Below are 19,143 nucleotides of genomic sequence, written 5' to 3'. Positions count from 1 at the left end.
AGCTTCAAAACAACTACACATAATTTATTCATTTCCAATATGTGACCAATTTATTCTGCGACCACATAGGTGTAACACAACTGGGCTAACGAATAAAATGCGTGAGTCTTTATAATTAGTAATTTGCTGGAGAACGAAGTGAGATAGTCTTATTACATAGGAAATAAACCCGCCGTAGTTGCTGAGAACTTTCGTAGTCTTCAAAATACTTCATTTTTAAAATATTGTTTAATAACGGTAATAAGATTTCTCTACGCGTATCTGAAACGATGAATTAAAAAAAAATAGTTCTGTGAAAAAACAGACTCATTGTAAATGAATCAGAACCACATTTGCCATCTTCCAGCAACAATATTGTCTCCTGTCTGGACATATTTCTTTCAAGGTTTCCAAAATTGAAAATGCAGAAAATATGTTGTAATGTTTACATTTTACTTGTGTATGTAATACGGAGGTAGAAGGAAGGAGCTATGGATCACATTCATAGGCAACTCTCCCATGTAAAGTTTCGAAGTTTAACACATATTTCATTTTGTTGTTTTTATCAAAAGAATAAAAGATTGTATTTTATAACAAGAAAGGAATGACTGCTTTTCGTCCTTTCGGGTAGTCTTCAAACTTCTCTTGGTAATACCTAAAAATAAACAGAGACAGAAAGTTTTGATGAGAATAAATTAATAAATATGAGGGTGGATCAAATTGAAACAGGAACAGAGCTCTCCACCGCCGAAGTAGTCCAAGATGGTACAGAGTAGTGCCAAAGTGATGCTGACATATTTTTTTCCATCATGAAGGACACATTCTCATTGAGTTCCTGGACCATGGTTAAACGATCAACGCTGCTTGTTACTGCAGTACCCTCCACCGTTTGCGCGCAGCAATCAAGGCCAAACGCTCCGGCCTGTTGTCCTCTGGAGTGGTTTTGCTGCATGACAACGTGCGGCAACATACGTCAGCTGTTACAAAGAACACTTTGGTGACGTACGGGTGTACAGTGTTGGAACGCCCACCGTACAGCACTGATCTATCGCCATGCGACTTCCATAGCTTTGGTCCGTTGAAAAGAGCATTGACGGGTTGGTGCTTCCACTCGGACAATGAAGTCATGGACAATGTTCGCAACTGGTTACGATATCAGCCAAAGGAGTTCTACGAGCAGGGTATTCAGCATTTAGTGAAACTGTGGGACAAGTGCTTGTGTAACTTTCGTTTGAAATAAACCTTGTTGATTGCATTCTGTGGCACCTGTTCCGCTTTCATTTGATCCACCCTAATACAAAGAGAAATGAAATTGGAAAATAGCCGGCTTGGTGGCCGATGTCGTTAAGTTGTCTGTGTTTGACTCCCGCCTCAGACATGATTGTTTCATCTAGCATTCATCTTATTCATCACGGTTGGCAAAAGTGGGAAAAAGCGACGTAAAATTAACAAAAGACACTCAAACTAAGTAAGTGGGAAAGCAAAATAAAGATGAAAGCTATTCCACCATTAGTATTTTTGATGTTATAACAAATACCTGTTTACACAATCGATTAGTCATAAACCTTGCACTTAGATCAAAAAGTATTCCTTGTTGAAGCTGTTCTTTAGTTATGAATTGTATGTTGCACTTAGCATTTAACGATAAAATTAAAAATACATTAAAAATGTATATTAATACATTAATTTAATACATACCATGGGTCCTACGTTCGAATCCCGGTTTGCGCGTGGGAGTTCTTTGTGAATGTCCCTTCATCAATTTCATCATATCATCACCTGGTGTGGATTACTCTGGTAAAGATTTATAGTGCGAATAAATGCATATTTGGGACGTTAGTGCATATTTTAGCTTAACGTGCATATAATTTGCATATATTGGTTATAATTTTCATGTAATTGTTAGTTTCAAGTTTGTGTGCTTCATTTTCCCCGTTCTTTGTGTCAGCATTAAAAAATAGCCTACTTCTGTCTGGTCATGGACGCTGGTTGGGTCCAGAACATTCCAAAACTCATCTCATAGCGTTGCAGGTGGCTGCGAAGATAGAGAAAACCCACCCCCTCATTAGCCAACGACCTTTCAGAGATGTGAGTCACATTTCCAAATTCCAGTGACAACAATGGGGTCGTGGTAATTGAGGATTATCTGTTAATGTGACATCTTGATAAATCTGTGTGCGTGTGTGTGTGTGTGTGCGTGCTGCAGAAGTGATAATAAATGCGGAAGGAGAGAGGAAGTAACAGCATATTGCTCCAGCAGTAGGTAAAAGGCAACGATGCGTTTACCACTGCCGGCAAAGTAATTTATTGTCAAGTATGGTCTAAACATGTAATACATTTCAGGTATTTAGAGCAGTTTTTGGCAGCTTAAATGGAAATTTGCCGAAATGCAAATTTACCATTCTCAAACAGAGCTTTCATTTTTGGTAACAGAAAACATTTGTTGCCTGCGTAGGCCTGGACACTGATTTTTATGAACCAACGTTAATTTTTATGAACAATGCTGCTGTGTAGAACCTAATGAAGGATGATTCTGTTATTTGAGTACAAAATAAGAAGACAGTAGAAAGTAAGGGAATTATGGTCAGATTAAGATATGCACTTTGAGCGTATTTTATTCTTAAATTAGACATAATAAAAATACAATAACTTTTTGTTATTATGTCTATCGATGGATTGCAGCTAAATATTCAAACAACATACTGGTGAGGATTTAACATGATTTTTGGTAATTTTCTTTACGAAAGTAGTAGTGATTTGAAGTGCTAATTTTATTATTAAAGTAATTGGGAAGAGAAAGATGGCAGTCATACAGAAACTGAAATAGTATCTATCCATAGGATTTCCGTACTTATTGATATATATTTTGTCGTTCTTATGAACGTATAACACGGTTCCTGCTTTTGATAAGGAAAATTGTCACAATTATATCTCGTATACGCTGCATCACAATTTATGTTAAAAAATATGCTTTTCTTATTCTTTGGTCTATTGTTGTTCTTTATTTTCCATTAATTCTCACGCGACAAATAGGGTTTGTTCGACTCCCATGTTACGGTAGGTGCGAACCACTGATTCGTAATGCAAACGGTTTGCTGCCGCAGTTCAATATCTGTCTATAATATGTTTATTTTGGTGTGAACTCGATCGTCACCAGAACCGCACGTTAAATGCAGCAATCCAGCATTCTTTCCTTTGAAGAGACTGTTAAGGTGATGGATTCACATTCGGAGTGTTTGCAGGTTGAATCCCCCACACTAGGCCATCCAGGTCATTGTGGTCTGTCTGTAGTTGTACTATGTGCAATTTATGAATGTGTTGTTAATTTGAATCAAAATGCAGTTAATGTGAATCTTAAATGAAGTATTAAAAATATATTAAAATTCCTTTAATAGTTTTGAACGGACAAAGATTAGATTTATTTTTCTTTGTCCATCCAATCTCTTTTCGATATTGTTAAAAAATAATAATACTAGGAGAAGTTGAGATAGCTGAATTAGAGAAGCAGTTAGCAATAGCTTTCATATACCCAGGTTTGCAGTTCCTGAGACAGGTGATTTCGGTGTTGCAGGGGGAACCTGTCCAGTATTTGCCTGGGTATTCCACAACTGAAATTTATTTATTTATTTATTTGAAATTTCTGAATACAGAAAAATCCATTTTACATCACGATTTATCAGGAAATGAAACGAACAAATAATGTCCAGTGCTATCTTGTGAAATGGAAAGAACATTTTCAAAATACAAAAACTTACTTTTTGACAATCGCAAGAGTCTGATACCCGAAAAAGTCGATAAATAACGTCTAGTGTATTGAACTGCTAAAGTAAAAGGATAAGATATTGATAAATGCAACGAAAAGAGCATAGTGTTTCCTACAAGATACGTATATTATTGTAACTGCAATATTGCAGTTTTTAGAGTGAGCTTCCAGACAAAGGAATGCATGTAATATAATAAGTGAATAACATGAAATAACATGAAACTAAAAACATTTGTAAATTAGTATTTTTTTGGTGATCCTAAATAGCACAATTTATCACACTTTCATTTTCATAATTGCGTTCAGTGAGTTACTGATACATTTACTTTGCATGAAAGGCGTACAGAACCTTAGAAAAGGTTGTTTTTTAAATTTTTAGCGCATATTTTAAGTGCATATTTGGGCTTTTAAGTGCATATTTGCATGCATATTTTGGCTTATATTAGTGCATATAAATCCGCCCCCTAATCATCACTGACCTTCATCTTCGCGATTAGCAAAGTGGCAGAAAAGAAAGGAAAAATAAACCAAACCAATCAGTCAAAAATAAAAAATAAAAAAAATTAATTAATATTCTTCAAAACTAACTAACTAATATGTCCAATATGTCTCTCTAAACCCTACTTTCCATCATAACCAGGCTTATATTTGTGCAGGCTCGGAGCCAAGAACAGAGTCAGCCACCCCTCCCCTCTCCCTTTCCCCGATTCACAATTTCAGTTATAACTTTTAGACCAGTTATTTGGGTGTAGAATTTAAAATTTGATGGTCGACCTTTAATTTCTTACAGGGCCGCGTCTGGCTTCGAGTGATAAAAATAAACCGAAGAAAATATTTTTTCTATCTCAAAAGTTTATTTTATTTTATTTATTTATTTTGCGGAACATAAATTGTGAACACAGAGAACGGGTTTGGAAATGCTCAAAATAATTTTGTTTCCAAAAACTACGGGACCATGGGGACACAGCTGGATTTATGCGGGGCCGTGGCTCCCCTGCCCCCTTCCCCTTAGCGTCACCAATGCTACCGTATCAAAACTTAGGAAAATACTACATTTGGGCAGCAGATTCTTAACACTTTGTATAGTTTAATGGAAATTTTCATTTGTTATATAACAATCAAAATACCCCCTAGAAACTCCATTATCTGTATACTTTTTGGCAGATAAGCAAAATCTATGATGCAAATGAAGAGGTAATAGACGATACAAGGTTATTTTCCAGGACAGACCGTGAGTTTTTCAATAAGTCCCTAATTGTAAGCATAATATAAAATAATTGACAAAGGAATAGCAAGACAGTATATATTCTTATGACAATCTAGCCAAATATTTGGCTCACGCTTCGCCACTGCATCAAGCGGCGGATATCCTCCACGTCAAACCAAGTTGAAAGCATCTCGTTTTTACCCTGAATCTTCTGCCATATCCCCGAGATCTTGCCCCTCTTTAAGAGGGAATGGAGCAATAAAACGTGATATGAAGCACTGATCTCCAGCTGGGTCGTATTGGGAAGAATTATTACTTTGTGGGCTGCAGAAAATCACGCTTCGAGACTACGTTGAATTGCTTCTGAACCAACATATTCGCTCTTGACCATGGCGACATCTTTTGATGAAGTGGAGAACTTCAGAAACGCGTACAGAGACATCTATAGGGAGGAGCTCTAAGTACAAGGGTACGAATTAATACGTGCTAGGGAAGCAAGTTCCTTAATTTACTCTTTCTCTGTCTTTTTTTTTTAAAATAAATAAACTACTTAGAAACCACTTCGTGCATATACAGAGAAATAAATGATAAAGTATACTTGAAAGGGAGATCCTCCATTTCATTGTCTTAGTTCCTGACGCGCTTTAACTCTAAATGTTTCCTGACACTGACAATAATAGCTTGAGCTGAACTTGCAATATTTAAATTTAATTTTAAAAACGTGTACCATGTTATCATCATCAACATGTTCCAACGTAACAGTCACATCATCATCATCACATACTAACACACACGCACATGTTAATTGATTGATTGATTTAGTTTATTTTACTTTGTGTTTCTCTTACTTTTGGCTAATTGCGAAGATGAGGATGAATGATGATAAGATGAAACAGATAAAAGGACAATCACAACCCAAACACATATGGACAGCATACAACACAAGTCCCATAGGGGATTATACTGGCCATAGCTTCAGACGCCAGAGCCTCGTTAGTATGCAAAATGCAGTCCAGGATGTACTACGTGGAAGTGGGTTTGACGTTTGGGTGCCTTGAGAAATTGTCACCCGTTAGCGTATTTACAAACCCTATAGTGATGCAGAACCTACAGCCATATTTGGCTCCTGATTGGCTATCTTCCGGAAGTTAATGCAGTGTTCCTTCAAATTAACGCTAGATGGCAGGGTTGAAGTTGACATTGTAGATTTCAGACATCCATACCAACAAGATGGGAAACTCCTTTAAACTGAGGTTCATTTTCTAGCATATTTTAAAAATTATTGCACAAAAATGGTATTATTTAGCACATGTCAAGTTGTTAAATTTCTCCTATAATGTAGTAATCACTTCACATATGTTACAAGCGTTTTTAGAAATATTTAATATTAGGGTCTATTGTTTTTCGATGGCTTAATATTGATTTTTATCGTTAAGAAAAGATTCATTGTATTTTTAACATTTTCCATATTTTTATATATTTCTTAACATAATTTCGACAATTTGATTACAATCTATATTACTAGATAATCACGAGTCTAATTTTCTTGTAAACGACCAAGTAAGAAACGACTGACACGGAACATAAACACTTCCGGTGCTCACAGCCAATAAGAAAGCATTATGTACCTCTGGTTCTACAGCACTCCATGGTTTGTAAATACGCCACACACATGTAGAAACCCACAAAAATATATTGTATTTAAAACCAGAAAAATTATGTACGAACATTTTGCCGACCCTGGGAGGACAAACGAATTTTCTACACCCCATCTAAATTCCTGAAGAGAGAGAGAGAGAGTGTGTGGAATTAAAATATTGTTTATGTAAATCTTGTCCCTTCAAAATTTATATGAATTCGGCGCTTCTATGCAAGAGCAATGTAAACACGTTCATAAAGTTGTTTTGTTATATTTCCCTACGTAAAAACAGGTGATGATAGTGCGTGCTCTTTAGTAATTCGAGAATCCTGAATTCAACGCAGTTCACAAAATTGGCTTATCACGTAACATTTCCTAGATACAGCATATCGGCAGTTTTGTATATCCTTTATAACATCAATATAGGTAGCACAATAAAATTTGACGTATAGTTTCTTTACAACAATCATTAATTCTTTAAACTAGCTTTGAATATGTCATATGGCATCAATGGACATAAAGGAAAGACTACTAGTTAAATTGTTGTATAAAATGAGAGCTGAGCCGATACCGGTTCCGATAACGATACCATGACCGATACCGATACTTGTATAATTCCAGTACAAAATAGCAAAGGCTAGTTACCGAGTCATACTAGCTCGTCACATCACTAGGCACGTATTTATAAATATATAATTTGGGGAGCCAATCCGAGCCACGTGTCTCAGAAATATAATAATAAAATTGTTTCTATTTAAAACGTTATTATAATTATTTGTAATAATATGAAAATTAATTAATTAATACTTAATTTCTCTGATGCGTATGGAGAAATGCCACGTTGTATGTAACCACAGACTAAAAAATGGAGGAAAGACAACGTTAATACATATTTTGTTCTTTCTATCTTGACCAAAAAATATTGTTATTACATAAATAGTAAAAAGACGCTATAAAATCAGAGATAAACAGCAAATATTCATCATCTAGCTTACGTGTAGTTAAGACCGCTAAAATGTATGTAAAAACAACTGTCCTGGCAAGGGAATTAATGTCAAAGAAATAAAAAATTGAATATTTATTGAATAACAAAAATAATTATGGTACGTCCATTAGATGAAAAATAAAGTTCCTCATAAATATTTTATGTACATTGTTGTAAGTAGTGGTGTACATTAATCTTTAGAGGGGCATCTCCGATGGTGTCGCCGTCGCCTTGTATAATCAATAGATCGCGGGTTCGATATTCAGTAGAGGCACAAAGTGGTTCGGGTCCCACTTTAAAATGTAGATCCAGTCCCGATTAGCTTATCTTTCTTAGTGCTGTCATTCAAAGCCGTATGTTCTCAATCTAATATCGGCGGAAATTATTGATTGATTGATTTGCTGTATTTTACGTCGCTGTTTGTGCCACTTTTGGCTAATTTGTGAAGTGAAGATGGGGATGAGTGATGAAGTTTTGAATGGACACTCCCCAACATCCATGCCCAGTCCGGGATTCGATCCCTGGCGTCGTAGCGCGATCTGCTAACCACTCCGCCACGGGGGCCGGCTTTCGGAGGAAATAAATAGCCATGATTGGCCGATACCGGCAGTCACACAAAAGACAGAAGTAAAAATCTTTGGTGTCTGATGGTATCGGTAAAAGAAAATCAACCGATACTCACCGATGTGAGTAAAATGATAAAAATTTCCTGTTACTTACGAAATAAATATTGTACCCGCCTATCGAATGCAATAACACATTGCCCTCTCGAGTGATTCTGATAGTTCTAGCAATGTCATGATGTTTACTTTATATATCATAATTGCCTGCAGTGTTTAGTTTTGGAGCATAATAACGTTTTGTGGCTTTGAAATCTTTGTGAAGCATCAAGGCTGTTCTTGCGGTCACCTTGATGCTGTATGGTGGCAAAAACTTTAATAGAGGTTGAGATTGAGTGGCCTCCAGTGCAGTTCCAGAATAGCGAACCATAAATAAATTCTGAGTATTCCACATTGAAAACCTATTTACTAGGATGCGTTCACCTCCCCTACCTCTGTGTGCTTCGTCACCGGGTGAAGCCATCATATAAGCTGTAGATATCTATTTACAGACACAAGAGAAAATAATGTATTACCAAAGTATGAGAAGATTGTAGCATCACTAGACATCTCTTGAACTGAGGTGGACTGTGTATAAAAACATGATACCATACCGATTTGTTTTTCCCCTCATGGTGACACAGAGAACACAATTTCAAATTAATCCTTGTAGGTTATAAATTATGACATCCAAACATAAGGAACTCTTAATTTTATAGATTTATAGTCCACGAGAGGTAACTAAAATATTCTGGGATGTGTAAACACCTTTCAACCACTGCTTTTTATTGTGGATGTACTTGATCCTGCTTACCTGTGATACTGCAACCCTCTGATAAGCAGGTACATCGTTGACCATACCGCCATGCTGAATGCTGGGAAGTTGTTTGCCGCCAAGAAGTACCCCCACCACTCAACAATTTCACCAAAATAATTGGCGCAGGACACCAGGGAGAACATTCCACCAACGGGTACTTTGTACGAGGTATCAGTACCACTTCTCAAATTTGATAGGATGTTATCATGGTAGACATTGATATAACCACCAAGCAGGAATAGGGCAGTGCCTATATTAAAAGAAAATAACAGCTCATGAATGTATAAAGGACACACATATAACTAATAATTCGTGCTACAGGAAAAGTAATACAAATATAATAATTACTATTTGTATAATCAAATTTCAGTAGATTAAGGTCCTTTTAGAGTAGTAATTAAACCAAGAATTAATATGACTTCACCACAGTCATCTTTGCATATGTCGATATCTTAAGTAGACGTAGTCTACTACAACCCAGACGTGTCCGTGACTGTACAAGCACTATATCTGGATTTATCAAACATTAGTCTTTGAAACATAAGTTATATTGAGAAGCCTCTCCCAATGCACCTACGACGCAACTTAATATGAAAGGTCTCTATGCACAAATATGTGTGTAGCATTACATAAAATCTGTCATTCTATTTCCTGTGATTGAAATTTCTCCGCAGAAACTAATGACAATCTTACACTATTTTAGTCATGTTATGTATTGGTATATTATTTGGTATTTATGCAAAATGTTTACATTCCATATAAATGGTGGCATCCACAAAGCTGCACAAAGTAGCCCATAGCAAGAATTTACCTTACTATACATGTATGTATTTTTTACGTCGCGTTTCTACCTCTCTAAGGTTACCACGATGGTGGATTGTGATTGGATGAAATCTCCACGTGCTGCCCGGAACTCAACCAGAAACTTTGGTCGTGATATTATGAGTGAATCACTCAACATATCTCTACCACTGAAGCCTAGTAACTTTTTTGTCACAATAATTTGAAAATGATGACAAACGTGAATAGTGACGAATGAGTTTTCCTTCTAGAAATTAATTGTATTACAGTATTAATAAAACGCAATAATGTACATACTTGAGTTCTTAACAATATTTTTTTATGTTGTTTTAAAGTCTACTTTATGCACAGAAAGGCTAATCGGGACTGGACCTACAGTTTAATGTTAACAAGCATACACTATTATACCTACAAGGTTTGTCGTTGAACTATACAAACAACCATAAAGGAAAACAACAATCAAGTCGAATTCCGAGGAGAACCTTGAGTCTATGTATTTCGCAAAGCAACTGCTTTGAACGTTAAACTTGCAAACTAGGAGTGTGGGAAACTCTAGTAATTGAAGTGCGGGATTTCAGTAGATTAATGCTTCTAACCACTCCATAGAAGTCACAGAGAAAACCAATCCCAGGCAGTACCCTTGGATCTTAACTAGCTCAGATTTAATTCAATCCCGATTAACTCAATCTAGTTCAATTTAATTGAAGCTCTTGACACGCTATTCGGATCAAGGAGAATGCTGGTGAGATTTAAATGGGTAAGCAGGAAGAATCGGTGTTGAAATTTATTCAATATATTTACAAGGAAGACTAAGTTAACTTACGTTAGAAGAGCTGGCGATGTGGTAATTTTCAGTGGAAAATGACGAAGAGTAATAACAAGAGTTTTGCAATTAACCTCTTACCTCGCTTAACATCAATTAACCAAGGCAACAGCGAAATTTCAGAAACTTCTAGCTTTATAACTTTGTAAATAAAGGATCTCTAATAATCCTTGGACCACACAAGGGAGCAAAATTCTGTATGCACTGAACAGTCACGGACAGTTTAACTTCTGGGTTGCAACAATACCGTTGACCTTCAATAGAATCGATACGATCCAGAAGTGTCCGTCACTGTACATGTGCCGCAGTTAATAATACAAGGACATTTTATTTAACATACTTGCAAATTCCATTTAGACACTATATTTTATCTTATCCAAGTATGTATATAGAATATAGGTAAATCATATAACATTTTAAGGTGTAGTTACCTAAGAGAAACATCGGACTCGTGAGCCAATGATGAGGGTAGATGGAGACGTGAACCAATGCGTACGCTTGTAGAAAGCCATTCAATATTGACGTAGCAAACAGATTGAAGATAACCCAAGGTGCAGCGGGTTTTGAATTCTTCATCTTGAACGTATGAACAATTGCCCTGGGAGAAGCAGAGGAACAAATTAATTTCATGTACACATATACACCACATACTATATCCACAAATTCTGTGTTAAGCAGACAGGCTCGCTGGTTTCGTCTTAGAGCAATATTAATACAATATGTAGATATCCACATAAGCCTATCTAATTTACCTCTTACACACACACACATAACCTAAGATGAAATATTAATATATATACTCATGGACCTCAGGATTATTATTCACACATATAATTTCACTTCAAGGACAATACGTAGAATTATTTCAAATTTCATAACCCAACAACCCTTCTTGAGTGAAAGTCTGCTAAGCAGATTTTCTTTATGCGATGCCGGGTCAGGGCATCGAGTCCCATCCCATAGCCGCTGGTTTCTGGCTTTCGAGATTGGAGTCCGTTACTTATCTTTTAAATAGCTTCCCGATTGCCCACATGATGCTGGATCAACACCGAAATTTTGAAGATTCTACCGGGAATTGAACCCTTGATCGCCGGGAATTACACTACGCAGAAGCTCAGTTAAAAAGGACTAATAATGAAGGCAATGTGCAGGTTCCTGTCATAAACAACAGAATTTCAAAAACCAAGCAGGTTTGTTTCTTGGAAGAGCACGCCTTTCAATATATATATACAGGGTGTCTCAAAGGTAATAGCGGACACAGGTGAAAGTACACGATAATAGAAGGGTCATTCCACGTCAGATCGACCAAGGCCTCCAGGTCAAGGTTTTTTGAATTGGATGAAATTTGGCATGTCTGGAAGGCTTGTATTCCAAATAATAGGTTCCTCCAAAAATAGTTCTGGAGTTATAGCCTATGGAAGAAGGTGCCGCGCAACATAAAATGTGAATTTTTTTTGACACAAGGCTTTTTAAGGCATATTTTAGGGCATTTTATTTGCTAACGTACACAATCTGAGGGTATTTTGATGCAATGCACGTATTGTTTGGTGAGAGGTTTGTTTGGTGTGTAAATATCACTAGGCTGTGAGCAATAGTTCCGAAGTTATTGAGTCTTGAAGTTAGCTCTGAGGCTCGTTTCTCAGATTTGGGTCACATTTTCTGTTGCGAACCACCTTCTCCCACACGCTATAACTCGAGAACTATTTCTCGGAGGAACCTAATGTTTGGAATACAAGCCTTCCAGACATTATTGAACCTTCAAGCCAAATTTCATCCAAATCAAAAAACCATGATCTGGAAACTTTTCTGAAATTAGTCGTTTTGATATGGAATGAACCAGAAATTAAAAAATGTCTCAGTAAACATGGGTCTGCAAACGAACCGTTTTCCAGATAATCGCGAATGTGTGATTACAAGCCGCCACTGACTTCATTGTTTGTAAACGTCGTCCAAGTTGGTAAAATACTATATATATATATATAGTAACTTTTCCTCAAGGATTTCCACAGGTAATTAACCATATCATTGCTTACCGTATGATAATTTGAAAATCATCTGTTTTCTAGTGCCGGCACATATAAAATTTTAACTTGGTGTCGGACCATCATTCAAGAAAATCAAAATTATAATGTCTATTTTTTTCTTGTGAACAATGTTACGTGAACATTTCTTGCACGCGCCTGTGGACAAAATACTGAGGTGAATATGCTACTAGTCAGGATGACTCTATAATATAATTTTCTAAGTTCGACAATAAGAATTACTATTTGAATGACGATGTTAGTCCAAATCCACAGCTTGACATGACACTGCAGTAATTCATACATTTCTTTCACTCCTTAATTTAGTCAAAAATTTTCTCTAAATTTGATATTCCTGTCTCGTGAGGTTTGCAGTGTAGAACTGCGTTTAGTGAATACGCAACAGTAGGCTAGCTACGTAACAAGCTATTGTGGAGATTGCTGAAAGTGGCATTAATTACTATGATCCACCAAAGTAGAGATTTTGAGATTCAGTATAAGCATTGGAATGGTTGGACAATATGTCGGTTCTTATCAATAATTATTAAACTGTTTGGATGCACTGAGCTAATAGATGAAATCTGAGGTACAAATGAGGGTTCCATAAAGGTAGCAATTAGTTCCAGAATCTGATAGCCACATGCGGGTTATTTGATTTCCCCTTGAATAGTGGAGGTAAGAGTATCTTGGATCTTGATTTCAAGCAACATTTTATCGACATTTTGGTTCTTATTATAATACCGGCAAGGGTTTTTGTGCAAACAATCATGCTAAATTTGAACATAAATATGTAGAAAAATCACTGAATTGTGTAAAAAAAAATACCAAAGCATGTTAAAATATGTAATGATATATTTAGTAGTCTTCGATCATTTTTCTTCATTCCTGTGCTATTTTTAGGCCCGTGAAAATTTCTCACAAATTCCATCTGGGTCGCTACCTGAACTGCTGACCAGGAGTCACTGTTCACAAAGTAACAAGGATTGTTTGAGAAATACGGCAGAAGTGAAAAGCAAAATACACACGGAACCTTGATATCTGGGGTGTGATTTTAATGGTTTAATTCTTGATTAAGTTAAAGTAAGACAATGTGTCGGCCATCGTCAAATGAAAATTATTGAATTTTCAGAGATATCTAAGTATCTTACATGTAGTATTTTGCATGTTTGTCCCACAAATGTATCTACATTACTTGATGAACACTAAAGAAATGTGGAAAACCCTGCATTTAAGTAAAGGTATGTACTTTAAACGCAAAATATGCAAGATTCATCAAACTATGTAATATATCATGAAATCTATAACATTAATCCTAACATTGTAGTTCGCGGATACAGTATTTGTGAATTTTGGCTTGGTTACATACAACGAAAAATATTAAATTCCATAAAAATTCTAACACTAATTATAAAAAAGAAAATAATAAAAATCACTCTTGATTCTCAAATTATCTATATTATTTTTTTCAGATGTTTCTCTCCATTGTGACAATGGAGAGCTCTGTAGTGACCTTTTGAATGATTCATTGCGTATTTTCTGTTATATTAATGCTGTAATAGTCATTGTTAATAAATTTATCTCTCCTCAAAAGGAGTAAATTTGCTTGTGCATAGCGTATGTGCTTATATACCTGCAGAATTGGATGGTATCTCACTTCTCCCAAAAGGGTAAGTGGTAGTGAATTTTACCTTAATTAATAAAACCGTCGATTCAGAAATTCATGCATAATGATAAATAATATATTAATATTACATCACATAAAATATTGTTTTTCTGAATGCAATAGGTACGTTCCAACAAAGCACGCATCATGTAAATGCACCCAAATCACACAAGCCCACAAAGAGCACGAAGAAGAAAATAAGCATCGAATGCATTGCCATTCTGGTTTTGGAGTGAGATTTAAACTGTGCTCTTGTAGTCTTGACAGTTCTGGGTTGTAATGAATGCATTGATTTTCAATGGAATCATTACAAGCCAGCAGTGTCCGTGACTATACCGGAGTCTATGAAACAAACTGAGGTGCTCACTTGGCTGTGAGATCAAATAATTGGTGGCTTCTTCTAGCAGAGTTGACTCTGTGTTCTTTCAATGCAGAAAACCTGCATAGTATGTGTGCGCTGTTCCTTATCTGGCTTGTGTGTTTGCTACATCAAAAATGTAACGGATATGTGAAACTCAAAATCTGTAAATTGATACAAATGTGTTGATTCCAGTAACACACTAGTGCATATACGGCTAATGGTGTATTTCTGGTGCATCAAATACAAGAATAATTGCACCAAAGAGTACTTTTATCGGCTGGTTTAGCGTGCGTTGAACTAAAAGTGCAATAGAGATCAGACACGATAATTTTCCCCCTACCTCAGAATTTCCACGTCAAGGGAAACTTTACAGAAACCTGGATTCAAATCCAGGACCAGACTCGTTTACTTCTACATCTTCGTTCTAAAAAAATCATATTTAGAGGATCTATACATACCAGAAGCACTTTAAAAATTAATAACTGTGTACGTAATACTAGAAAAAACAGAAATTAAATGTGTATGTGTAGACAAGATATGAAATCAAGGATTTGCTTGACTTTCAGAATTGTCTTGTACAGTCACGAGGATATTCCGGAATTAGAAACTTATTGGAAAACACACTGAAATTCCTACAACTTTTCCCCTATCCTGAAAAACAACTTGCATTGTGTAATGGTTCTGATTTTTCCCATCACCTGGCTTGGCTGACAAAAAGTAAAATAAATTGTAGACATTTATGGGTTGTTTTAATGACTCGATAATAACATCAATTTTCTACCGATTAAATTGTTTCATCTCTGCATAATTGAAATAGTTTCTGCACTTGTCCCTTTTTAGACTATTTTTTAGATAGATATATATGATACGCCGTTGCTGGTCACTGGAAATACCCGCGTGAGGAATCTATCCTATCCGATTAGAAGAAAAATCAGCCTCAAAGATAGCAGTATTGTCCGTCACTATTTTCTTTCTTTTTCTTCCTCATTCTGTGACTTTAGGTTTTTAGGGAATGGCTGAACAAGAGGTTGTATCCTGCTGATTCATGTCTTTGGTTTCAATTCTTGAACGTTACATTTCCGGAAAGTGGAAAAATGAAGATTGTAATGGACATTAAACCTACTACGAGTATTATATTCAGTTCGCTGCTCAATTGTCTAAAATAAGTGTAATACGAGGGGGTATCAAAAAGTTTTGCCTGTTGAGGTATAATTTGTTTAATAATGGAAAGATTGAAACAATGAGCATACATATAGTTTGCCTGTAGTGTCCTCTACTCAGAGTTACTCTTACACACAGTTGCCATCACGTTCGATGCATTTGTGCCAGCGATTTGTCCAGCCCTCAAAACCAGTTTGGAAACATTCCACAGACCACTCCCTGACTCACCGTTTCAAAGCTGTTTTAACCCCTGTAGGTCCTCGAATCTCATGCCACGAAGCACAAACTTAGCTCAGACTTAGGCTAAGTAGTTAAGTTCAAAGTGGGAGAAACCGAAAGTGTGGACATGACAAGGAGTGGCAGGCCATCAACGTCGTTGACCGACGACAACCGCCACAGGGATGATGAGCTCATTCGAGAGGATAGACGCATCACCATCCAGGAAATTTCTGATGCAGTGCACATGTCCTATCGGTCAGCACATGCAATGATTGAGAGTTTGGGATACCATACAGACTGAGCTAAGTCTGTGCTTCCTGGCATGAGATTCGATGACCTACAGGAGGCTAAAATAGCTTTAAACGGTGGGGCAGGGAGTGATCTGTGGAATGTTTCCAAACTGGTTTTGAGGGCTGGATAAAACGCTGGCACAAATACATCGAACGTCATGGCAACTGTGTGTAAGAGTAACTCTGAGTAGAGAACACTACAGGCAAACTATATGTATGCGCATTGTTTCAATCTTTCCATTATTAAACAAATTATACCTCAACAGACAAAACTTTTTGATACCTCCTCGTACTTTGTGAAATATATAAACAATTATAATATGGACACATTTGTATCAGATTTTTTTTCACAGCTTTCTTAATTGTATGTAATCTTTACCAACCTAAACTGGAAGGCTAACCGTCTCTAGACTAAGGTAAATGATTCATTCCTAAAATTTACATTTGATTTTGTTGAGTACTGTAGAGCTAAAAAATTAAAGCATACTAATTAACTTAAATTACCCGTATTTGAATCGAAATCGCAATATACAGACACAATACAAAATTAGATATAATGCAGTTATGTTCCTTATTAGCCTGCTTGAAAAAATGCTTGAAAGATAAAAATAGTTTCGTCGATTGTAAAATTTACGAAGCGTTACTACTCCAGAGTTAAATATGTGGTAATTGCCTTTTCACTAGAAATGAATAAGTTTCCAGTAGGGTCAAGTGCTCCCATATTTCGGATACTTAATTTCAAATTAGATTTTCAGTACCTAAATGTAAACAAAATAAGCCATAAATGTGTTGATAAACATTGAACATATATTTATTAATGTTTCTGAAAGTTATATTAACATATACAAGAAATACTTGGTATATTTTATGAAACAAAGAATTGTATGCATATTTTTAGTCTGACAAAAAGGTTGCCTAATGTCGGATAGGGTTACTAATGAGTATTTGGAAAGGGTGCACAATTTCGGATAGTCGAAATTAGGTACCCGTGTAGCATCCGAAATTAGGAAACCCAGTCGCATATTCAATATGGCGATTCTGTGCGTTCCCCCTCTGAAATAATGTGACTGAAACTACGAAATAATGTTTGCTGAATCTCTCAAGATTATATAAAATTTAGACAGAAGTGAGTAAATACTAATCTTCTAGTTGTAGGCCTTAAGTTTGGATGGTGAAATATTACATCAAAACTCCGGAAAAGTCAGAAATATCAGCCAAACACTAAAGAAACATTGCTCAAGGACACGCACAAGGGTGAAACTTGGGGACGAAGTAGCGTGTTAGTTGGCACTATCTGCACTTCGGCGCTGATGTTCTAAGGTGGAAATTTCTTGGTATCCGAAATTAGGAACCTATCCGAAATATGGGCACTTGACCCTATCTGGACGACAACCAGTTTGACCATATGTACGTACAGTAACCAATCGTGAGCCCAATGACAACCCATTGACAAAAATTGTCCTACCTGTGAGCATAATGCAAAACAAAATAGGAAAGGACGATCCAATTGGTGAGCGGCATCCTCCAGGCCCTTTCGTCAAGCACAACGAGCAGCAAGGGAACAACGGCGTGCGGAAGAAGGGTTAGCGTCCATGGCAAGGTGATGGAGGAACTTTTAGATTTCGCCCTTGCACTGTATCGTCCGTAGGGTGTTGGGGAAATGGCTGCAGTCCCACATATGAGCACTGATAGTATGAGGAAAATGTTGCAAGACACATTCACGAACTCTTCGTTGGTTTTAACCTTCAGAAGTGGTTTTGCGATGCCATCAATCAGAAAGGTTAGTTCTTTCATCTTGAGGGAATGCTTAGTTCTCCTCTACCTATAAAAACGAAATAAATTGTAATTACCGATAATTCTCATACTGTCAGTAAGTGAAAATATGTAAAATATTTTTCTCATCCAGATGACCACTAACATTAAAAAAGGTAAGTTGGCGATACTTAAACTAGCCCATGGTTAGCCTGGGTAGAAACAATGCCTTATTTAGGATTTTTATTTTTACATTTTTTTACCCTTCGGTATATGTTTGAGGAGTTTATTTTATGTTTTCATGCATATAATTGCATAAAGTTGAAATAACAAACACATAAAATTATGTATATTCAATCTAGATTTTGTTGTGTTACTTTACCGTTCATTTCTGAGAACCAATGGTGACGCCAGCCAACCTCCGTGGCGTAGTGCTTTGCACAGCGACTATGACATCACGGATCTTAGGATCGAATCCGGCCTGGGCATGTGTTCTTTGTGTCCCTTCATCAATTTCATCATATCATCACCCATCCTCATCGGCGCGATCAACGAAATTAGACAAAACACTGACGCTTAATTACAAAAGTCAAATCAAATCAATTTTGACCCAGAGTGGCGGCAGAAGGCGATGCTGTCCTCTAGAGTTGGTTAGTTCACCCCTCACTTATGTATATAGTATATATATATATATATATATATATATATTGATGAGGGAATATGGGTGAACCTAAAAAAATCATGGAATACATCACTCTCTGTGTACAGTACGCTGACCTATTCAAACAAACCACATCATGCACGCCGCTGGAAATTCCTTCGACACTACCGGGTTCGTCTTCCCGATAGAGGTGTGCAACCCGGTAGTATCGAAGGAGACAAAACTGCAAGAATGACACATAAGTGTCGTTTGTAATTATGAATAAAAGACCCAGTCCTTGGGAAAACGGACAATGTCGGTCCAGCCTCATTAACAGACACGCAGGGTGTCGCTCAGCGTGACCAGAAAATTTTGACCGGGTGGGCAGGATCCATATATTGATAAATTAGGGTGGGCAGATTA

At 36.6% G+C, this 19,143-nt stretch overlaps 1 protein-coding gene across 5 annotated transcripts in view; it reads right to left on the bottom strand.

The window, feature by feature from the left end:
* LOC145985789 (3-oxo-5-alpha-steroid 4-dehydrogenase 1-like) overlaps positions 1-19,143 on the bottom strand; it is a 113,266-nt gene that overhangs the window by 15,791 nt on the left and 78,332 nt on the right. For 4 of the 5 annotated variants that reach the window (XM_083119874.1, XM_083119872.1, XM_083119875.1 and 1 more), the window contains exons 2-5: positions 17,794-18,150; positions 11,045-11,211; positions 8,987-9,239; positions 421-634 (exon numbers count right to left, since the gene is read on the bottom strand). In XM_083119874.1, the coding sequence (XP_082976000.1) occupies positions 568-634; positions 8,987-9,239; positions 11,045-11,211; positions 17,794-18,122 (816 nt within the window). In that variant the 5' untranslated portion in view covers positions 18,123-18,150 and the 3' untranslated portion in view covers positions 421-567. Of the gene's footprint in view, positions 1-420; positions 635-8,986; positions 9,240-11,044; positions 11,212-17,793; positions 18,151-19,143 lie in introns of those variants that run through there. The other variant, XM_083119876.1, reaches the window with a different exon arrangement.

Source organism: Lepisma saccharinum, chromosome 3 (genome assembly GCF_977018435.1).
Source record: "Lepisma saccharinum chromosome 3, izLepSacc3.1, whole genome shotgun sequence".
Lineage (NCBI taxonomy): Eukaryota > Metazoa > Arthropoda > Insecta > Zygentoma > Lepismatidae > Lepisma > Lepisma saccharinum.
Note: the sequence above shows the minus strand (reverse complement) of the source record. Positions and strands in the feature narration are given on the sequence as shown.